The sequence below is a fragment of the Callospermophilus lateralis genome, chromosome 2 (assembly GCF_048772815.1).
Source record: "Callospermophilus lateralis isolate mCalLat2 chromosome 2, mCalLat2.hap1, whole genome shotgun sequence".
In the NCBI taxonomy this organism is placed as follows: Eukaryota; Metazoa; Chordata; class Mammalia; order Rodentia; family Sciuridae; genus Callospermophilus; species Callospermophilus lateralis.
In genome coordinates, this window is record NC_135306.1 from 22,790,685 (window position 1) to 22,814,911 (window position 24,227).

Here is a 24,227-nt window from a genome sequence, read left to right on the forward strand (position 1 = left end):
CTGAAATGCTGGCCCAAGGATTGGCTATAGTACAATCTTCCCACCACCTGCGGACAAGCTATACTGAACCCAGGGGACAGCCTCTAAGTTTAAAACGGACAACCTGTTATGTTCTACATTTCCCAATGATTTGGATGCAGCTAGGTTTGGGAACCCCTGCCTCTCAATCTATAAAGTCATAAAGGATGAAAGGAAATAGAATTTCAGTGTACAATCGCACTAGACAAAACCCGTATTTTTTTAATGTTTTATGTTTTAGCTGAATTTTTTACACTAGGTAAAATCAAAATGGATTTTGTGATCATGCTTTTTAGTGTCTATCTATATCCATGATTTTCAAGCATGTAGTTTAAAAACATTATTCAAAAGAAATCTGAGTCTAAATAAAATAATAAAAGATAAGCTGTAGTGGTAGAAAATGGTGAAGTTTGAGAGAAAGACTTTGTCTTCCTGAAGCAGTTCTTAGGGTGCCAGTAGAATATAGTTTGAAAACCAAACCCCTCATCATCCTTACCAAGACTGCCCTATCTCATCCCCTACCCCTTGCAGGGAATTTCAGAAGACAGCACTCCTGCAGTACAAAAGACAAGAGTTCTCTTGCTTGCAAAGATGCTGCTGGTTCTATTCATTTACTATAGTTAAAAAAGAAAAAATAATAATGTTATCCAGGCTCAGTGGCAACACTGCCTGTCATCCCAGCAGCTCTGGAGACTGAGGCAGGAGGATCTTGAGTTCAAAGCCAGCCTCAGCAAAAGCAAGGTGCTAAGCAACTCAGTGAGACTCTGTCTCTAAATAAAATACAAAATAGGGCTGGGGATGTGGCTCAGTGGTTTAGTGAGGTTTGAGGGAAAGACTTTGTCTTCCTGAGGCAATACCTGGTACCAAAAAAAAAAAAAAAAAAGGCTACCTCAGTTGTGACATTTCACAGTCCCCTTCCAAGTCAGCCCCCACCAGTTAGCATCCTCTCATAAACAGCCAATAGCACCATGCAGAAGAAACAGAGAGGAAATTCTGCCCATGAGACTTCTACCCTTTATGTGGAAATGAGGTCTCATCCATGTGGTGTTCTCTTGAAACTTTTTACTGTTTATTTCTTTATCTCTTGAGTGCTTTGCATTTTCTGGTGTTTAGCACTTTCTGATGGGCCACAGTTCCAAATTCTCTCCAGGGTTCAAACAATGGATGAACATCAGATCCATTTAAATCCTAACAATAGAAAAGGAGAAGAGGAACTTTCCCAATGTATGATTGTATCAAACATGGGTAGATCAAACAGATTTATCAAGTGCAGAAACCTGGTAAAGATCCTCCAATTCCAACTGAGATATCCCTTTAAACTCCCCAATACCATTTATTCCTATTAGTCGTTTTTCCATCAATATCACAGAAGTGTCCCTATGATTATACTAGTGCTATGTCCTCTTTAATTACAAAATGTTTTAGTCATACAGAAAATTACAAAGAATAATGAAAGTCATGCACTCATCCCTGTGATTATCAAACCTTAATATTTGCCTCTGTTTGATTCACATTCTTTAAAGAAACAAGTTCTTAAGGTGGGGTTGAATTCCCTCTAATATGCATGTGCACACATGTACACCTGCACAAACACACGTTATCCTTCCTCAGTGGTGACCGTGGTCCTGAAGTTGGTATGAATCTTTCCCATTCAGGGTTTATGAATTAGTATACATATGACTTCTGAAAAACAATACATAGTATAGATGTGCATGTTACATAAGTAGGATCATACTGTATCCTCTTCCAATTTTTTTTTTTCAATCAAGGTTGTTTTCAAACCATTCCACCTTTGGTTCATTTGTTTAAGCTGCTGCTTACTCTCCTGACCCATGATGGTACCATGACTCGCTTTCCAATTCTCCTTTTCAGAGTCTTTTAGAATGGCACTGCTATGAGCATATATTATACAGGTTCTTGTGCATCTTCTGCATCATCTGCAATAATTTCCCAGAGTAGACAACAAGAAATGGATACAGAAGACCTGGGAAACTTGACTCTTCTTGGCATTGTCAAATTGTCACTGTGCTCACTCTATGAGATTTCCTAATTCATAACAACCTTGTTAACATTTGGCATCCTCAGATCTATTTTCCATTCTGGTGGATTTAAATGATTTGCTGCATTCCATAGAAACTAAGAACAAGTTTACCCAAAAGACTTAAAAACAGCATACTACAGGGACACAGCCACATCAATGTTTATAGCAGCACAATTCACAATAGCTAAACTGTAGAGCCAACCTAGATGCCCTTCAGTGAATGAATGGATTAAAAAAATGTGGCATATATACACAATGGAATTTTACTCAGCAATAAAAGAGAATAAAATCATGGCATTTGCAGGTAAATGGGTGGAGTTAGAGAAGATAATGCGAAGTTAGCCAATCCAAAAAAACAAAACAAAAACAAATGCCGAATGTTTTCTCTGATATAAGGAGGCTGATTCATAGTGGGGTAGGGAAGGGGAGCATGGGAAGAATTAATGAATTCTAGATAGGGCAAAGGATTGGGAAGAGTAGGGAGGGGGCAGAGGATTAGCAAGGATGGTGAAATGTGATGGACATCATCATCCAAAGTACGTGTATGAAGACAGAATTGGCTGTCAACATACTTTATATACAGAGATATGAAAAATTGTGCTGTATACATATAATAAGAATTTTAATGCATTCTGCTGAATTTTTTTGAAAAAATCAATAGAAAACAAGAGGACTTGGATAAATTACTTAACCTCTCTAGCCACAGCCTAACTCATATGTTACTCGTTGTTATAAAGATTGGCTTAATATATAGAAAGGCTTTAGAACAACAGCAGAACTTTTCATACTTTTCCAAGAACATCTATGGGAGAGAACTAAAAATATATAAATAATATTCCACCTGGACTGGCACTACTTTCCACTTTATTTCTGTCACTACAAACTTCCTAGTATATGTCATCCCAAATAAATTTTCATCTGATGAACTGGGAAAAGCAACTAACAAAGCACTGTTTGGATGTGAGAACATTTTTCAGCATTTCAGTTTTCAGAGCCTTCTGAAACAAGGTGATCATAAACTGGAGATTCCTTCTAATATTTTTCTGCAACTGTTCCAGTTGTTATAACTTTTCATTTTCTTTCAGGTGCCAGTGTGCCTCAGGCTTCACAGGGCCACACTGTGAACTGAACATCAATGAATGTCAGTCTAACCCATGTAGAAATCAGGCCACCTGTGTGGACGGATTAAACTCATACAGTTGTAAATGCCAGCCAGGATTTTCAGGAAAAAGATGTGAAACAGGTATATATGAACTCTATGCTATCAGTAATAATTCTAAAAGTAGCAATATAATAACAATATCCATTTTTACTTATAATATATTGCATACATGCCAAAAATTTTATATTTATTTAATCTTCACATCCATCCAATAAACCAAATACTATGATTAATGTCCCCAACAGCACAGATGAGGAAACTGAAGCTTAGAAATGGAGAGAGGGGAAATAGAGCCAGCTGAATTTGGCAGAACTCTTCCATGTCTCTAGAAAGTACACTTCCATAGGCCGTTTGACTTTGAAAGTGTGAGCCTGTGGACATGTTTGGGAATCAACAGCCAATGTTAAATTGCTTTCTGGGGAGACAGGCATCTTTTAGCTGCAGGACTTTGATTTTATTGAGTAGGTTTTGCAGAATTGCCCATGAAATAGAGTAAAACCAGAGCTCTGCACAGGGCAGGATATTGCCCTTGCAGTTACCCCTGCTTCCTTCCTGCAGCATCAATCACTTCCTCTCCACTGAGTCATTCTCCTCTGAACACAAACATGCTTTAGTATCTCTTGGCTTTAATAACACTCCAATTCCATCTCTCCTGCCAGTGACTCTGTATTTCTTTGCTCTCTTCCACAATTGAGTGCTGTTCCAATCTTTTATATGCACACTGGTTATCTTTTTCAAAAGGATGTGCTATGTAAATATTACAAAACATTATTTTGTAAATAATCTATATGTAATTCTGAAACTGCTTCTCAAGTAATTGTATTTACTGAAAATTAGTTTCTTGGGCAATAGCACTGCTTGCCTGCTGCTTACATTAGACTACTGGAAGTGTCTCCCCGGTGCCACAGTCTGCACTTTCTTATTTGTTTCAGAACAGCCTACAGGTTTCAATCTGGATTTTGAAGTTTCTGGCATCTATGGGTACGTCATGCTCGATGGCATGCTTCCTACTCTCCATGCTGTAACCTGTGCATTCTGGATGAAATCCTCTGACAACATTAACTATGGAACACCAATCTCATATGCACTAGAGGATGACAGCGACAATACCTTCCTCCTGACTGATTACAATGGGTAAGCAGAAGAGTGAGGATGGAGGTGCTCAGCACCCCGTCCTGGCACCTGATATTCAGAAGTGACCTTGGGGTGGTGGCTGGGGAAACAGGGAGAGTGAGATGTATTATCAATTCATGAGAGACAGGTATATTATGAACCAGTCCACAAGCTCAGCACAAGGTGATACACCGTTCATACTTTTTATTGTTGAACTGTCCACTGGCTTAGCCTCTAGGGGCCCTCTAGGACCACTGCTCTTTTCCACAGTCCTTAGCAAGGCTTCAAGTGCAGCCTTCAATGTGGATAGACTGTGGTGCACCACTTGGCACTTCCCACTGGTACACCCACATTGTTGGCCTCCTAATGGGCAGGTTGTAGACCCCAGAGACCTACTTAGCTCTCAATCCTCTCTTCAATTCAGGGAGTCCCACTACTCTGATGGAAATCTCCCCATCTTCAGACACTATTCTTCTTATGGAATTTGGGCTTTCAAAAAAAAAAAAAAAAACAATCAAAGAGTTTACAAAAATCCTCCCTTAAAGCAAAACATACATAAAGAGAGAACTTGTTTCCTACTTGAGTAGGGAAAGGAAAATGGAGAATGCAGAACGAAAGCAATTAATATTGCAAAAACATTACTTTTTCATGAACATCTTTGAATGGGGTTTGAGAAGATTCTGGAAGAGCTATTCGATTAATGTTTATCTTCCTTATCAACTTTCCATATCATTTTTTCTCCATTTGATTTTGAAATTGTTTCACTTTAAACTGTTTATTATCTTGAAGTTCCCTGAGTGATGCGATTGTTGGAAACCTCTTTCAGTGGCCACTCTCATTCAGTTCCAAATATTCTTTTCCTTGAATCGATGTACTTTATGTACCATGCAACTATTTTGGCAACTGTCTTAGTCCATTTGAGCTGATATAACAAAATATCATAGTTTCACAGTTTAGGGTGGCTCATAAACAGCAGGAATGCATGTCACATTTCTGGAGGCGAGGAAGTCCAAAATCAAGACACTGGCCGAATTGGAGTGGTAAGGACTCACTTTCTGATTCATGTTCTTGCTGTGTTCCCAGATGGTGAAGCACCAAGGAGGTTCTTTGGAGCCTCTTTTATCAAGGCAATGATACCATTGATGAGGTTCCTGTCCTGGTGACCTAAGTACCTCTCTTTGTTCCCACCTCCTAGTACCATTACATTGGTGATTAGTCCTCAACATATAAATTTTGAAGGAACATAAATATTCAGACCATATTGGTAGTGCTAGCCTACCTTCTCTAGAATAGCTGAAATGCATTTTTGGTCTTAGGGAACATACATTCTAGCAGACGGATATCAGTCTAGCATTTGTACAACTTTTACTCCTTCCACTCTTGACTCTCTCTCCAAAATAGCCAGATGGTGAATTGTCTCAAATTGGACGATTCTCTTGGACTTTTTCCTACCCCTCAGTGTTTAAGGAACATAAAATTTCCAAGAGCTACAATTAAGTGTAATTAGTAAATCAAATCTGCCTCTATGGAATATGACCAAATGGAGAAAAAGCACTAATGATTTTACACAAAGTACTTTACCCACAAAGAAAAAGGAAAATGGTCCCACAGAAAGAATTGCAACATATGACTAATGACTGTGTTCCCTGGAATCTCTCTCTCCACAGCTGGGTCCTTTATGTGAATGGCAAGGAAAAGATAACAAACTGTCCCTCGGTGAATGACGGCAGTTGGCATCATATTACAATCACTTGGACAAGTGCCGGTGGAGCCTGGAAAGTCTATATTGATGGGAAATTATCTGACAGCGGCACTGGCCTCTCTGTTGGCACAGCGATACCTGGTATGTCTTAGCAAAATGAATAGAATTCTGTTAGACTACAGAGGTGGTTGGTGGTGCTTCAATGAGCACCAAGTTTGCTAGCTGTATTGCCCTTGTTTTCATACAAAGGTCCACAGTTCTCTCTCTTATTGACTGACTACTCCTTGACCATCCAGACTGGAATAGGCATGAGCTAATGAAAGACCTAAAAGAACTGATATGTCTGGAATGCGGACTGAAAGAAGGAAGGAGGTTGGAGCAGGAGGTTATGGCCAAATCATGTAAAGTCTTATAGAGCAGGCAAAGGGTTGAGGTTTTCATCTCAAAATCAATGGGAAGTCACAGATGGGTTTTAAGACAGCTGCAGTAAATGGAAGGAAGGGCAGCTCAGGCGGTTCCTGGAATGGTCAGAATGAACCAAGAGGGCATGTGGGAAAGCCCCTAAAGAGCAAAGGGATCTCTGGCCAGACAGCAGACAACACACAGTAAAACGCATTTTCTGCTCTTCTCCGGGGAGACAAATGTGGGATAAATGGAAAACAAGGGAGGATGCAGCTCTCCCTTGAATGATGCTGGAGTAGTTGAGGAGATGGGTGACGCTTCAGTGTACCCACTCACGCTGAGCGTCTGTCAAGAACCAGTCCAGGGCTGGAGTTGTGGCTCAGCGGTACAGCACTCGCCTTGCATGTGCAAGGCACTGGGTTCAATCCTCAGCAACACATAAAAATAAATTAATTAATTAATTAAAGGTATTGTGTCCAACTACAACTAAAAACAAACAAACAAACAAAAACATTAAAAAAAAAAAAAAAAGAACCAGTCAGTCACCAGGAGCTTCTGTGTGCTGAGGCTGCAGAAACCACAGCCCAGGGGAAGCTCTAGCTATAGAAGGGAACACATATCTTTTTTTTCGAGGAGAGGAGAGAGAAGAAAGCTCACAAGGTTTGCTGGATTTAGGTAGTGGAGATGATTTGTAAAGATTGAAAAGGTTAATTTAGAAGCTAGGAGAAGGGAAATAGAGACCAACTGAGAACATCAGACACATCATTGCAGAGTGACAGTATTGGGAAGTCAATCGATACCGAAGCTGCTTTTGAAAATCACATGATCACAAGAGTAGGGCAATATTTTAATATGATTGTAGTGAAAGAACTCTTGATAAATTTAAAATACATTATTCTATTGCCAGCTGCCTCTTTGTAAAATATATTTGAACAGGAACCCAATATTAAAACAAAACTTCTTTGTAATACTACTCATGCCTAGTTACCTTTTAAAACAAATAATCCTGTTACACAGATTTGCTCAATGGATCCTGTGAATTTGATAATGGAGTAGTTATTACCATATTAGAGATGAAGGAGACAGAGGCTCATGAAACTTGAAGTGCATTTCTAGAATCTAACTCCTCTGGCTGGTGGTTGTGCCCTATTCATCCTCTCTCTGCCTTTTCATCTTAAATTGGCATGCTGGTACACATCCATGGGAGTAGCAGGTGCCTTAGAAACAGAAGCACCTGGAAGTGCTAGAGAGACCAAGGGGTTGTGAATGGACATCCTCAGTATCTCTCAGACTCACCGTGTTATTTTATTCTTTCTTGCATTTTACTCACTCCGTTACCTAGAGACTCTTTATATTTTTGTTCAACATGAGATTACTCTCACTACTCATCAAGGTCCAAGTCTGAAAGCCTTCCCTGAGCCCTGCCCTTCCTCATGGAACCCTTTCTTTTGGTTCTTCTATCATCTGTACACTTGCACTGTTCGTTAAGCACACTCAATTGGAAAATGTCTACGTATTTTCTCTTAGAATTATCAACTCCCAGGGCCAGTACAGTTCTCAGCTCTACTTCTACAACTGTGTGAGTCTGGTGCCTGATATTGTAGACAGCACACCACCAGCAGCCTCATAAGCTTCTGCTGGATTTGGCTACCCTGTGTCATAAGGATGAGTCAGAGGTGGCTGGGCAAGAGGATGGGGAGAGGTGGCTCAGATGGAAGGATCTCTGCATAGAGACAAAGAGCCACAGTGGGTTTTGTTTTGTCTTTTTAATATTTTTTTAATTATAGTTGGACACAACACTTTTATTTTATTTATTTATTTGTTTATGTATGTATGTATGTATGTATGTATGTATGTGGTGCTGAGGATTGAACCCAGCACCTCCCACATGCTGGGTGAGTACTCTACCATGGAGCCACAACCCTAGCCCAACAAAGGGTTTTGTGTGAGAAGGCAAGGTCGGCTATTTCATAGAGCTGGTGAACAGGGAAGGAAAAGAAGATATAGTGGAGAAAGAAGCTAAGATATAACCTGGAAATTGGCTATAGTGAGCTTGCTCATGTCCCTCCAGGAATATATACTTTCTCCTTCAGTAAATTAGGAGATAGGAAGTAGTAAGTGAAATGAGATGGTTATTTCTATTTGTGAATAACATAGTATGTTCTTGTTTTCAACCATCTCTTCTCTGGGCAGTGAGATCACAGGTGATTTTTATTCTCTATTCTTTCATGATATGTTTATAATAGGTGTATTTCTTATATGGTTAAAAATAGCTTTTATGTCTTTTTTTTAAAATTAAGCTCTGATGGAAGGCTGAAAAGTAGATTGAATAACAGGAAAATAAAACTAGAAACCTCTTATAGCAACCACCTGAGAAGATGGTTGTCTGACCACAGCAGGAAGAATGGGTCCATCATTGCAGAGTTCTCGTGGCCCTTAGTCTACTCAGGTTGCCGTTGACAAATGCCATAGTAGCTTAAATAACAAATTTACTTCCTTACAGTTTTGAAAGCTGTAGGTCTGAGATCAGGGCACTGGCATGGTCTGTTTTGGGCAAGGGCTGTCTACCAGGCTCATCCATAGCCATCCTCTCACTGTGTCCCCACGTAGCAGGGGGAGAGAGTAGATTCTCTGGTGTTCCTTCTCTAAGGGCACTAATTCCATCATAGGGTCCCCTTCTCACAATCTCATCTAAACATAATTGCTTCCTAAATACTATCACAGCAGGGAGTAGTGCTTCAATATACAAATTTGGGGAACGACAAAATTCAGTACATACCAATAACTGACTGCCTTCAATTGGGTGCCCAGGTTTATGGAAGAGTCTGTTAACTGAGATAAGAATTCTAGGGAAAGGAGAAGAGAATAACTCTGCATCTGGTTTAAGACACACCAGCTTTGAGGTCTCTGTTGTATTTCTTGTCACAGTGACAATATAATTAGTAAGGATTCAACATGGTGGGCACTTGTATAGAGTGTGGACAGGCATGAAAATTGATAGACTTTTTGAGAAGCAATTCAGAAATTTACCTCAAAAGTCTTAGAAAAATCACTTCATTTGCTACTTCCTATCTCCTAATTTACTATCAATTCAACTACAGGAAATCAATCTAAAAGAAATAATCAATCATCTGAGTGTATGTTTATGTGTCAATATGTTTATGTCTGCGTTATTTTCATATCAAACTTGGAAACGACTCTACTCTCCTGTAGTAAGTAACTACTGAAATACTTAAGCAAATTACTATTTAATTAACCAAAGGGATTTTTGTGCATTCATAAGAAATAGCAAAGCTATTGAAACTCATGAAATGAGAACATATTTGAGAAGAAAATTATAATTCAGACATCATATATGATATGATCCTGAGTTCTGTGTTTTATTTATTTATTTTTTTGAAAAATAAATGGCAGCAGAGTGCATTACAATTCTTATTACACGTATATGGCACAATTTTTCATATCTCTGGTTGTATATAAAGCATGTTGACACCAATTTGTGTCTTCACACATGTACTCTTATAATGATGTCTATCACATTCCACCATCCTTGCTATTCAATAGTTTTCTCTCAGACATTTGTATTGACTATACTTTCAAAGGACTAAAGTTGGCTTTTTATAAGTAACAGACCGTCGAGCCAGTTCTCCTCCGTTTTTCTCTCTTTCTCTTTAGGTGGCGGTGCCTTAGTTCTTGGACAAGAGCAAGACAAAAAAGGGGAGGGATTCAGCCCAGCCGAATCTTTTGTGGGCTCCATAAGCCAGCTCAACCTCTGGGACTATGTTCTGTCTCCACAGCAGGTCAATTCCATTTTCAGTGTATGACAGTAATGAGATGCAAAGGTACAAACCCAGCAAAAATGGGAACAGCCTAATGATGACATATCTTACTGTGAGCTCTTGGTTACCAGAATCGATCACCAATATCATTGGATGCTATGGTCTGAGTTAGGCAGAAGTTATCTATAATAATGTTCAGTGCTTATCCTTTTTAGTTGCTTGGTGATATTCTAAAATTTTATTGGAAATGAGTATCTTGTGGAACCTTGCAATTTCAGAACTAGAAAGAGTTGTAAAGAATAAATCCTTCAAATCTCTCCGACTAAACGTGCAAAAACGTAAGACTGTGAAATATCATCCTTAGAGAGTAACAAATAAGTAAGTGATCTGTCTGGAGTCAAACAGCCTGGTTCAAATCCCAGTTCTGTCACAAATTCACTGGGATGATGCTGAGTGTGTTTACCACCTCTCTGAGCTTCAGTTTCTTATCCATAAAATGTCAACAAATAGAACTATAATAGAGCAGAGTTCGGAAGATATTGAACAAAATACCTAGTGTGCGTTTGTGGTATTGCTTGGCCTATCATTAGGGCTTGGTAAATGTTTATTCACGACTATTGTGGCAGAATTTCTCCAAGCCTGTTTCTCCAACTCTGTCAGAGGTCAAAGACATAGAATGGCAGGGGACCTCTGCAGCCCCTTAATAAACTGCAAAGCTTTAGACAAGAAACTGCATGCACAGAATTTGAAATTTTCAGACAACAACAAGCCTAATAGGGGAAATGGTGGGAGAGGGAATGGTGGGAGAAAGGGAAGAGAAGTTTCTTTTTGCTTCTGAAATCATACCATGCAGAAGCCTGTTTCCCTTTATCTCTACCTTTCAAAAATCTGTGAATGGTTTTCATGGGACTAAAAAATATATATATATATAACTCTGTCTCCGTGGGAAAGTAAGTCTCTATTTAAAAATATACTTTTAAACTTTCAGGTGAAATCCCTGGCTACTTCCTGCCCAGAGGAACTCAGCAGGGGAAACGTGTTGGCCTGGCCTGATTTCTTGTCGGGAATTGTGGGAAAGGTGAAGATCAATCCCAAGAGCATCTTCTGTTCTGGTGAGACTTGGCTGCCTCTTGATTACCCTGGAGTTTAACAGGCAGCGGAGGCAATTCAGAATACTCTAGTGGTCAAATTGTTCAAATAGTGGTCAATCTACTCTTTGACTAGTAATTCATCTTTACCTTATGTGCATCCAAAAGATTTTTCTTATGTTGAAATACATCCTGTATAACAAGATACAAATTACTTGGAAAGGAAATTTGGCAAAGGCAAAATAAGATTAGAATGAGAAGAGGAATACAGTTGCTTTATCTAAAATGCCCTCCAAAGTTCTGTGCTCCTATTTGAGAAGGTTTTGTTTTATATTTCCTAGCAGCTGTCTGGGAAATTTGGAGAAATACAATAAATATGGCCTCCACTCACTAATAGTCAAACTCTGGTGTCATAAAATTAAAAATATTTAAATGAGTTTCTTAAAAGGGTCTAGAATTCATGTCTTTTGATAACGTATAAGAATATTTCATTAATATTACTAAAATGTCATTTTACTTTAAAAATATTCAGCATTTTATTGTTAGGTGTAACTAATTAGAATGAATTTTAAAAAGATAAAATAAGAAAATACCCCAAAAAATATTCAACAGACATCAGCTGAAAGAGGGAAAATTGTTTGTTGACTCAGTTCATTTTTCCTGTTACCTTTGATGATGACCAGGGTCTGTGGTAACTTGTTCTGATCTCAGTAGACTGGCTCTTCCATGTTGGTACAAAGTAAGATTTGGACATCTTACTTGATGGCACTGTTGCTGACCAGCTCTGCACCTGTGTTCTCTGCCCTCAGACTGTCCACCTTTAGAAGGATCAGTACCTCATCTACGAACTGCATCAGTAGATTTAAAGCCAGGTTCCAAAGTGAGTCTGTTCTGTGATCCAGGCTTCCAGATGGTCGGGAATCCTGTGCAGTACTGTCTGAATCAAGGACAATGGACACAACCACTCCCTCACTGTGAACGTAAGCTGTCTTCATTGATCACTACAGTGGCTTTGAAAAATATTGGAATTATGCAAACACCCTTCAGGAATTCTAGAAAAAAACTAAATACTTGACAGTAGCTAATATAGCAGATATTCACTGAGTCCTTCTTTTGTGTGAGAAACTCTGCCAGGCACCTTAAGGGACGTGGTGATGAACATCCAAGGACACAACCTGTGAATTCCTCCAGGTTGTACAAGGAACTGGGTTTGAGGAAAACACAGACCATGCAGGCTGGAGGCCAAGGGAGGTCTCTTAAGCTGACTTATCACCCATTCATTTATTCAATGGTCTTTAGAGTGCCTACTGTACACCAGGCACTGATCTAAGTTCTGAAGATGCAATAGTTGGGACAAAATCCCTGATCTTCTGGAGTTCACGTTTCTAGTAAGAGGGGCAGAAAAATAAGAAAATATGCAATTATTTATTTATAGTAAATAATAATGATAAGGGCTAGAAAAATAAATCATGGTAGGGCAGTACAAAAAGGAGAGTGTTGGATACAGGCAAGACTGCTACTATAGGTGGGGGACAGCAGCCATCACCACCTGACAGAGCATATGTTTACCTTCTTGACTGTCTACCTCACTGGACAATAAACTCCACAAGGCAAAAGTATCATCTCTTTGGTTTACTGCTTTAACCCTAGTACGTGGGAGAATGTAGTAGACCTTCATAATTATTTATTATATTTTTTGTGTGTGGTACTGGGGATTGAACCCAATGATGCTCTATCTATGACTAGATCTCTAGCCCTTTTTGTCTTTTTGGTTTTTTGATTGTTGTTTTCTGTTTGTTTGCTTATTTTTGTTTTTGTTTTAGAGACAGGGTCTCACTAAGTTGCTTAAGGCCTCACCTCTGAATTGCTGAGGCTGGTCTTGAATTTGCAATCCTCTTGCTTCAGCCTCCTGAGTTACTGAAATTACAGACATGCCCAGCCCCCATAATTATTTGTGGAATGAATAAGTTGCATGCCTACACGTGAGCAGTGTGCTATGTGGTAGGGATGCATATGTGGGTCCAGGCTGCTCCTGCTCCTGGAGTACTCTCAATCCAATGTTTATGTGCAATGGAAAATTTGTGTCCAACTGAAATACTATAGCACTAGGTTAATGTAAATATGATGACCTTTTAGTATTGTGATTGTAATATAGTCATGTGTTCTCTGGTCACATTCAGGCATTAGCTGTGGGGTGCCTCCCCCCTTGGAGAATGGCTTTTATTCAGCTGAGGATTTCCATGCTGGCAGCACAGTAACCTATCAGTGCAACAATGGCTACTATTTGTTGGGTGATTCGAGGATGTTCTGTACAGATAATGGAAGCTGGAATGGCATTTCACCATCATGCCTTGGTGAGATAAATGTTGGTAGTTACTGGTGTGGGTTTATTCTATCCCCTTGAGAAACAGCTACCACAAATTCCTGAGGCCCCAATGGCATGCCTTTGTTAACTTCATCTTATCCCAGGAAACTCTGGGCAAGCCATAATTACAAAGCAGCTGTCCTGAGAGGTGCCAAAAATGTTTTAAATTTTTCTCAGCCTCAACAGTAAGACTATATCTATCCCTGTTCTTCTATTTGCCTACCTGTAAACTAAAGAAATAATCACTCTTATGGTGTATCTGGAATGTGATATGACTATTACATTTAAATTTCATAAAAATTTATAAAGTGTCATGCGTTAAGAGATAGGTAATGATTTAAAAGGGAAAACAAATGTTTGATACATAGGAAAAGCGAATCAACTCGAATATTTGCCATCTGTCTTATTTCAGATGTGGATGAGTGTGCTGTTGGGTCAGATTGTAGTGACCATGCCTTGTGCTTGAACACCAATGGATCCTATGTGTGCTCCTGTATCCCGCCATACACAGGAGATGGTAAAAACTGTGCAGGTAACTCATTTATATATCACCAGAAATGCCTATTTCAATTTTTTATTCTAGTATATATTTATGTTATTTTAAATAAGACAATAGTTTCAAAGAGCATAGAGATAGATGCAGAAGATAGAATCTAATAATAAAAAAAAACACACACACTAGTGACAACTAAAGGTGTTTTAAATCGGTTCTGTGCCTCTCCCAACTTCCCAGTTTCTGAAAAACAAAACAGAGAGCCCATGCATGCCTACACATGAGCAGTGTGCTACGTGGTAGGGATGCATACGTGGGTCCAGGCTGCTTCCGCTCCTAGAGTACTCTCAATTCGATGTATCACCAGGATGTTGAAGAAATGTCTACATAGTTCAAGAATAATAGAATGGGTTTAAGAATAGAATCAGTGGCCTCTCTGCCTCAATCAGAACCAAGAAAATGGTTCATCACATCCTTACCATCAACAATTCCCTCTGCCACAGTCACACAAAATTTTATCACTGAAGAAAATAGACATCTTGATGCCTGACCATACCTCTATATTTTGTAATAACTTTGACAGTTCTGGCCCATCTCTCAACCCATTTGTATCTTTCTTCATTTGCTATGAGGGGTAACTACCAGAACATAATAAGATAGAAGTAAAGAGGAATTTAAAATACTGTTCAAATCATCTGGCTATGGGTCCCCAAAGTATAGTCCTACAATTTGAGACAGAGAAAAAAGTCTCAGGAGTTATATATGACATAGAGACCATGTTTCCCATTGTAACACACACACACACACACACACACACACACACACAGAATGTAAACAATAGTAACCACAAAAACACAATGTCAGCATCAGACAATGTAAATAGAATTATAAACTAGGTTTAGCGAGGAAATCTTCTCTTAAACAGAGAATGTTGGATATTTATACACATTATCCTATTCACAGGCTGAAAATCTGTGCTCTCTCACTGTGCTCTTTAAGAACAAGTCACATTATGTTATGTGCAAGTTTGAATCAGCATAATGAATTCCACTATTATTTATAATGCTCCAATAAAAATTAAAAAATAAAAAGTACAAGTCAGAAAACTTGCCTATAGAAATATCTGATTTAGATATATCTCTTCTCTTTAAAGGATGAGTAAAATTAAACAAAATTCAAACTACAGGAAATTTCAAAAATCTTCCTGCTCAAAGGCATATGGCACTGAAAATGAGTTAATATAGGTACCAAAAGAAAGTCTCAGGGAGACTGCTTGTACACAATAGAAGAGACAGAGACATCACTTCTAATAAAAACTTTTAAAACTACAAAGCCAAGCAGGAGAAAAAATACTATGATTAAGGCAAAATAAATAGGCAAATACTACAGACAGTGAGCTTGGAAACCAGTTCACTCCAGGGTTTGTTCTAGAGAAGTACTCTAAATTTAGGTTCAAATTGCAGGCAGTTATAATTTATTACTGAAATATAAGTAATGTAACAAGTTATGTATTAACGACTACATTAGCAGAGATAGATATATGGGAATGGTAAGGAAATATATGCGGTTGGTAGAGTGAGTTTATGATGGATTCAGAAAGTAGAGTTTTAATCTGAATTTGTGTAGAGTCAAATAAAATGTAAGTTGAAAAATGTCTTCAAGTATTCTTAATTCTAAAGCCATACGACTTCCTTGAGGGAATATGCAAACTATTAAAACAGAATAGAAAAGTGAAATTGTCTGTCATCCCACCATGCAGACGTATTTACTGTTAGTGTATACCTCCAGTGTTTTTCTGTATGCTATCTATAAGCAACTTATTTAGTTACTTTTAACATGACTTCATGTACATTTTTAAGTCACATGATAGTTTGAGAATATTATTTTAGTTCTTGTTTTATAAGTCACTTTATGGATTTCCCATAATTACCTTTTCTCTGTATGTTAACATCGGATGATAAACACTACAAAAAAAAAACAGTTTAATAAACATCTTTGAACATGAATCTTTGTTCTTACCTTTCCCTGCTTTTCTCAAATTCCAGTCTTATAATTGCATTTACTTTCTGAGAGTGTTTCATTTAAAATTCTTGTCTTACATTGGCCAGATGACCTTTAGGAAGATTGACTCAGTATACCCTCCCCTTCTGAGAATTCAAGCATTATATTCTCTCATATTGCTGAACTTTATCCTCAAACCTTGCTTTAACCATTTTCCCTCCTTTACACTGATGGCTGACCCCCACCCCTAATTTGTACATAGGAGGGTCTTATGGTATGCAGTCTGCTTGGAAAGGGAGGCTATTAACTTCCTTGAATCTGCTGTTATACAACCTTTCAATGCACTTGAGACCAAGTCAATTGCTTTTTACAAACTGGGTGTGCAGTTGGAGTGAGGTGGGAGGGGTAAAGCCCTCTGAGCCATGCTCTGACACCATCACTACTTCCCCAGTAAACAACTACCATTTTGTCTAGATAAACCTTATATATTTTTATTAATCATTTTCTGTTTCCAAATATTCTTGTTTAAATGCCTGTTAAATGTATTTTCTGGCCTAATGTCCAATGTGTACCTGGCCTTTATGCATCTCCCTTGAGAAGCTTTTATCTCAAGGTTTTCATGTCATGTCTGCCTCAACCGTAGTGAAATTCTTTTGCTGTGAGACCTTTGTATGGTTGTGTGAAAGCTACTTATTATTCCAAAAAATAAAAAAACAAAAAAAAACTTTGTTTCAAGAACCTAAAAAATGTAAGGCTCCAGGAAATCCAGAAAATGGCCACTCTTCCGGCGAGATACATACCGTGGGCGCCGAGGTCACATTTTCCTGTGAGGAAGGATATCAACTGGTGGGAGTCACAAAAATCACGTGTTTAGAGTCTGGAGAATGGAATCACCTAATGCCACACTGTGAAGGTATGTCAAGTGAATTTCCATATTTTTGTGTCTGGCAATCCTAGATAGATAAGATGTAGGCATGTCCAGTGTCATGTTGTGTTGCTCTTATTTGTCTTGATACCCAAGTATTAGGCTCATGCTCAAGTATGACAAAACAAACATCAAGAACAAAAGCAAATCTAGAGCTGACCCTTGAGCTTTCAGAGATGTTTTGCACACACAAAGAAAGCCATGATTTTTATTTTCTTCCTTTTAGCTCTGTCCTGTGGTGCACCAGCTATTCCAGAAAATGGTGACATTGATGGGTCATTATTTACTTATGGTAGTAAAGTGATATTCAGGTGAGTGCCTAAAATTGAAACAGTGTTCAGAGTTGTTGATGACGGTCCCAGCAGTGATAGAACACTGGGAGGAAGGGGGGAAATAACCCCAGAAAATGTTTTTTGAATTAATGTGGACTTAATTGAATGATGTGGAGTGTGAAGAAATCTAATCTAATAACCTAAGGATGGTCATGTTTGGCATCCTTAAATCCCTTGAGCAGTAACCTATTATGCCCCGAGCTCCCCCATGCAGGATGCCATGCAGAAACGCGCTCTAGGCTCATGAATACTATTAATGGGCTTTGATTGCACGCCTGATGGATAAGGAACCTAAACTAGTCCACACAACTCTCAAACCAAGACATTTCTGTTTACATGTGCTAATCCATAACACAAACTGGAGGCCAAGCAAATTCTTTTTTTTTAATTGATTTTCTTTTTTTAAATACATGACAGTGGAATGCATTACAATTCTTATTACACACATAGAGCACAATTTTTCATATTTTTGTATATAAAATATGTTCACGCCAATTCATGTCTTTATACATGTACTTTTGTTTTTTTGCATTAAAATTCTTATTACACATATATGCCATGATTTTTCATATCTCTGGTTGTATATAAAATATGTCGATACCCAATTCATGTCTTCATACATGTACTTTGGATAATGATGTCCATCACATTCCACCCTCCTTGCTAATCCCCTGCCCCCTCCCTTTCCCTCCCACCCCTCTTCCCTATCCTCCCATGCTCTCCCTCCCTACCCACTATGAGTCAGCCTCCTTATATCAGAGAAAACATTCAGGCCAAGCAAATTCTTGAGTCTATCCTCTTCTTTTATTACCTAGCAAGATTCCTCCAGGGAACATATACAGTAGACAACCTTGAATGAAAAAATAAATAAATAAACAGAACTTAAAAACATTCTTTCCATAGGAAAAAAAAGAGAAATTTTTTAATATATGTAATTTTTCAATATATTTTAGAGACTTTTGGTACAGATAAAATTATGCAAAATAAAGCAAATTACTTTCTGTAATTTTCTTCTATCTTCTTCAGGTGTAATAAAGGATACACTTTGGCTGGTGAGAAAGAATTGTCCTGTCTTGCTAGTGGTTCTTGGAGTCATTCTTCCCCTGTGTGTGAACTGGTGGAGTGTTCGAGTCCTGAAAACATAGACCATGGAAAACTGAATTTGAGTGGACTTACCTACCTTTCTACTGCATCGTACTCTTGCGAGAGAGGATACAGGTAAAGTCCAGTTTCTCTCTCTCTCTCTCTCACACACACACCCACACACACACACACACCCATTGCTCATTATTTACTCACTAGGTCTATTCATGTTTTATAAATGTAAGGCTATTCTCAAATGTGTACGCTTCCTGAATGCTAGCTAATAGGAAAGCCCAAAGAAATATTCAGTCTATGATTCTGGGAATTCGTTATAGTTCAATTGCTTCCGCATTCAGACTTCAGACAGAAAGCAAACACTGTGAGGTATACCACAATACCTGTTTAAATGACTTTATGATGGATTTTTTTTAAATAAACAGCTTACTTAGGTAATACTCAACATTGCATGAGATGTTGTAAAAGAGTATGCTAAGGTCATGTTATTGGAGCCCAGGCCAAAGGCTGTGGGGTCTGACCAACTGGATTCAGTCACCTGCCCACATCATAAATAAGAGGAAACAATATACAAAGGAAGAATGAATTTAATCACAGTTCATTTGGGGTGACAGCTAAACCACCTTCCACATCCTACAGAAACTTTGTAATTTATAGGAACAAAAAGCCAGGAAGTATATGTAACTAGATTCATCCAGGCTTTGCTGGCACAGGGATATGTTACAATCGAATTTTTCAACTGTTGGCTTCAGGGCTTTGAGGGACGTTTCAGCTTTCATTTTCAGTGTGACAATGACAGCTTATAGGAGCTGGATGAAGAAAGCAGCTTAACAAACAGGTTAGCAGGAAATGGAGATGGAAAAACAATTTGTGACTTTCTATTTAAATGGATTCCATTACAGTTCCCCTCCAGCTTGTCCATCCAGAGTCTTGAGAGACTTGGGGCACCGTTTCATCTGGCTAGCTGTTTGGTGTGTGGATTGCTTCAAGGGCATGGGATGAAAAGATCCAAAGTCTGAAGATGGGGCTCCACCTAGTGGCAGGACTTGAGTGCCAGATAGTCATGCATAAGAATCTTCCTGTCACTTGTGGTCCACCTTATTTTTTGGTAGGGTTAACAAGTGACTCCCTTTTGATTATGACAGCTTACCCCATCTCTGAATGAGTTTCTCTGAAGACTTTTATGATTACCCACCAGTCCCACACCACTAGTCCCATGTCACCAATGGACTTGTTTTATCCATTGATCTGATCTGATTCCTACATTGGAAAGAAAGTGATAGATGGCTATAAGTCGTCATCAAAAGACACTTTTAAACAAAATTTGTGCAACAAAAGAGGTCTAGAAAGAACAATTCTTAAGCTAAGCTTACCTAGAGTTCACAATTAAGTTTAACAGGCAATAACTAACATCTTAAAACATTAAGAGTTGTACTTGGGTAGAATTTGACAGACAAGAAAAAATACCCAATTTTTCTGTAAATAAGTTCTGTCCAAGAGTCGCATTTAAAGAGTGTTTATTAGAGTCCTCCTTATGCAGACCAAGATGAATTACCGTTTTGGTAGAAAGCTCATCATTTTACATTTAATGTCAAGAATTATCTGACATCAGGCTTAGAACTTTTTTAAGTACATTACCACAGAACTGCAATAATTTAAAATACAAACTGCAAGAAGTAATACTTATTACTATCTAAGAACAAGGCCAAATTTCCTTGTCAGACTAACAGTTCAAGAACCCAAATTGGCTCAAGAACCCCACATTGGCTAAAAAGTCCCAGAAGACAAGGGAAAGAAAGAATGAGGTCAACACGCAGAGCCCTCAAGAATTTAGCGGGTCGAATGAATTTGAGGCCTGTAGATTCAGAAAAATTCCTTTTCCCAGTCTATCAAAAGTGGTAAGGGCAGTCAACCCTGGCTTGAAAGAAGAGCTGGATCCTGAAACAAAGTTTCTTAGCTGCAGGAACATTTCTTTCCCTTTTTCCAGGGCTGACTACCATTGGTGAAGCCCCTGGAGTGGCCATCTCCTAAGAACTCCATCAGAAGGCGTTAGTCCTGCCAGGGAGGCACCAGTTCTGTTGCCCAAGGTTGCTGAGGGTCTGAGTACTTGGATTCAGTCACCACTTGCAGCAGAAATGAGAGAGAGAAAGATGATATAAAAAGGAAAAATAAAATATGATCACAGTTTGGCCAAAACTGGGAAGACAGCTAACTGCCTTTCGCGTCTTATAGACATGTTACAATTTATAGAAACAAAAAGCCAAGATATGTAATATACCGGCTCCAGGGGTTTGGGGTCAGTTTCTGCTTTCATTTTCAGTGTGAGATGATGGCTGATAAGCAGCTGGGATAGAGAATAGCTCAACAAACAGGTTAGCAGGAAATGGAGAAGGAAGAACAATTTGGGTGGTCCTCCAATTTTAGAACAAGGGTCTCGGTTCTTAATACTGATAGTTTAATTTGGCGGCTAGTGATTGTGTTGGAATGAAGGAAAAGAGAAAGGTTGTGATTAGAAGGTGGTCAACAGCACCTGAAGAGAAACAGATCAAGGAAGCAGGAAGTAGAATGAATGAGACAATGATGATCCGTGGCACAGGGACCCCAGGTTTTTAAAGGAGGAGGGCTGGAAGTCTTCCCAAGCAACAGGGTTCAAAAGCCCAGGCTTATGGCAAGGACGGTGCCCTTTGACCTGAGTTACTCTGATTACCTGTTTACTCAGGTGTCTCCCTTCCAGTTGGGTCCTAATAAGCCTATCAACACTTTTCATTCAAGTAAGGTGCTATTCACAAAGTCTGGAGTGCCCCACACCACAACCTGTGAGCATATTAAACTTCTACTTTGCACCAAGTGGTTATTGTTTTATTGTTTTAAATGGTATGTGGCCTGTTTAAATTCCCCTTATTTTAATATCAAGTAATGAAATATGAAGACACACCATTTTTTATATACAAGAGCTTCTCAAAGGTCCTCCATTTTCTTGTGAGTCTCTCTAACTCGTCTCCATAGCAGTAAATGATTAACCAATGGTAAGGGTGACCTAGAGTCTGTTATAGTTAAAGCTTCGTCCCGGGGTTTCATAAACTGACTTCCAGACCACTCACATATAATCGAATCAAGCCTTTATTGAAGCACACTGGTGGCAACTGACCAGAACATAAAGCTGTTCCCCTGATCAGCCTCAAACAATTGCAAGGGCGCCCCTTATAAGCCTGAAAACCGCAAAAGGGATGTTCAGGGTCCAGCCAATGCAGGCAAGTTGGGTTACTGAAGTGGGAGAGTGGGGTCAGGTGGAGGGAAGCCTAACCAATCACAGTTAGCCCAGTCACCCCAGTTACAGAAACAGAACCGTAACCCTAGTTACAGAAACAATGCCCCATTAGGTAGTTCCATGTTCTTAAAGATTTCTATGGCAAAAGGAAAAGAACATCTTGCCCCAGTCATGACCCTTCTCCTTGGCATGGTGGTTTTACAGGATGGAGTTACAAAACAAAATGGAGTCACATTTGCTTTTATTATCACAAGTCCTTGTTTCTTGTAGCTTACAGGGCCCTTCCCTCATTGAATGCACGGCTTCTGGCGGCTGGGACAGAAGGCCACCTACCTGTCATCTTATCTCCTGTGGAGAGCCACCTGCCATCAAAGATGCTGTCATCACTGGGAGTAATTTCACATTTGGGAGCACTGTCACTTATACATGCAAAGAAGGGTGAGTAAACCCTAGGAAGGAAGGAATATCAGAGCTGGGGAAGGGACACTTCCCGGCTGCAGAGGGTGGACTCCTGGACACAAAATTCAATTTCCTGGCAGCCAAAGAGAGCTTTATGCTTATTTTTTGACAGCAGAGACATGTTTTCCTGTGAAAACAGTGTTTTCCTGGAACTTGTTAAATGTATTAAATTAAGCTTTGATAGCAGACATAGGCAATGAGTGAAAAACATCTTTCTACTTTAGCCAAATACGGAAAAAAAGCACATTTAAGGCATTTGTGTGTTTATCTTCTGCAAAACAAAGGCAAGACTTTAAGTCACAACATAAAGATTATGTATCTTCAGAAAAACAGAAAGATAAAGTTCAAGGGTTTACATTGCGAATGATCTGACTTAATTCAGAGATAATATTTGGAAAAACAGGAAGCAAGTTACAAAGGGCTTTCACACTCTGGTCTCATTTGATCTTCGGGAAAAGCCTGTGAAGTACAGAGAAGGGGAGGGCTCCTTCTGGGCTGATCTGCTTAGGGTCTCAAGGCAGACAATACAGCACTGAGGGTGGTTACACTCCAGTTTGTCTGACTTGCATTAATTGCAATCATTGTTTTTTTCTTTCCTGTGCTTTCTTATTAATTATTTTTGCCATTAATAATGCTTTCATACTCCAGTTAAACTGCACTTGCTCTTCACACATTTGCAAGAGCAGAGGGGTTGGCGTCTTCTGGATTCCTTTTCCAGTCTGTCCTTTAGTAACTGTGTGGCCTTGGGAGTGGTGTGACCTGTCTATGCCTTGATTATCCTCCTGTGTAAAACAAGCTCATTAAAGGTTCATACTTATAAATAGTATGGGGAATAAAATGATATAATGCATGGCTTTTCCGAGAAAAAAGAAAGAAAAAAGCTGATCGACCCAATAAACCTAGCCATTATTGTAATGATAAGAATGCAGAGGTGAGGACATGGTTTCTGTGCTCACATGGAACTTGGGTTTCATTTTACCCACTAACACATGATCGCCAGCAGGTGGAGACAATATTTTTTTTCTTTCTTTTTTTTTTTTTTTTTTGCCAAAATATCTTCAGAGGCTTCAGTTATTGAAATTCCAGATCTTTCCTTTTTATTTTTTTAACTGATATATATGGAAAGATTAAAATCGAACATACTAGTGGGGTAGTATGTAATGTTTCAATACACCTGGAATGTATTACCTCAGGTTAAACATATGTATCAAACATTTATCATTTCTTTATGGTGAAAATTTCAAACTCCTTTCTTGTAGCTTTTTGAAATACACATTACACGATTGTTATCTGTAGTCTCACTTCTTAATCCTAACTGATCCACCTTTCCCCATCCCTCCTTCCTTCCCTCCAGCCTCTGGTAACTGACATTCTACTCTAAACTTCTGTGAGATCAACTTTTCGAATTCCAAATCTTAACACCTTCTTATGTGACAAGGAAATCTCTTTAATATGAATGTGTCAGTGCAGGAGTGGCGTTGATGGTCCTAATTGTGCACCGAGGTGTGACTCACAGCTGCATGGGACAATTTAAAACTCATTTAAGTGTTTATGACATGAATCCAGAAGACAGCAACACCTCTGCTGTGGCTGCTTCCGAATGTGTGAAGAGCTGCTGCAGTCTCTCTGGAGTGTGAAAGCATTATTACTGGTGACACACTATGTGACTAATTTTAAAGAGTCCTCTGTATTTAAGTGTTTATGGTGGTTATGGTTTTATGTTCCAAATAATATCAAGGTATTGACAACTTCTGCTGATGCATAATCATCATATAAAACTATAGTTAAACTACAGAAGATACAAAAATAACTATAGAAAATACAAAAATCTATATTGAAGACTCACCCATCATTTTGATACCCAGAAATAAATAATGTTAATATTTTACTTCATTTTCCCCCAGAATCTTGTCTTGGTATATTTTTAAATGTTAAAGATCATGATGTTTGCAAATTTCTAATTTTTTCTTCTTCTCTTCAC

General features: G+C 38.8%; 1 protein-coding gene across 2 annotated transcripts in view; it reads left to right on the forward strand.

Annotated features, from left to right (window-relative positions):
- The window catches only part of Svep1 (sushi, von Willebrand factor type A, EGF and pentraxin domain containing 1), a 169,960-nt gene that overhangs the window by 106,536 nt on the left and 39,197 nt on the right, over positions 1-24,227 (forward strand). For both annotated transcript variants that reach the window (XM_076845691.2, XM_076845690.2), the window contains exons 25-36: positions 3,145-3,302; positions 4,154-4,355; positions 6,002-6,177; positions 10,114-10,238; positions 11,206-11,329; positions 12,115-12,285; positions 13,486-13,659; positions 14,083-14,202; positions 16,901-17,077; positions 17,316-17,400; positions 18,448-18,639; positions 22,058-22,225. In XM_076845691.2, the coding sequence (XP_076701806.2) occupies positions 3,145-3,302; positions 4,154-4,355; positions 6,002-6,177; positions 10,114-10,238; positions 11,206-11,329; positions 12,115-12,285; positions 13,486-13,659; positions 14,083-14,202; positions 16,901-17,077; positions 17,316-17,400; positions 18,448-18,639; positions 22,058-22,225 (1,872 nt within the window). The remainder of the gene's footprint in view (positions 1-3,144; positions 3,303-4,153; positions 4,356-6,001; positions 6,178-10,113; positions 10,239-11,205; positions 11,330-12,114; positions 12,286-13,485; positions 13,660-14,082; positions 14,203-16,900; positions 17,078-17,315; positions 17,401-18,447; positions 18,640-22,057; positions 22,226-24,227) is intronic.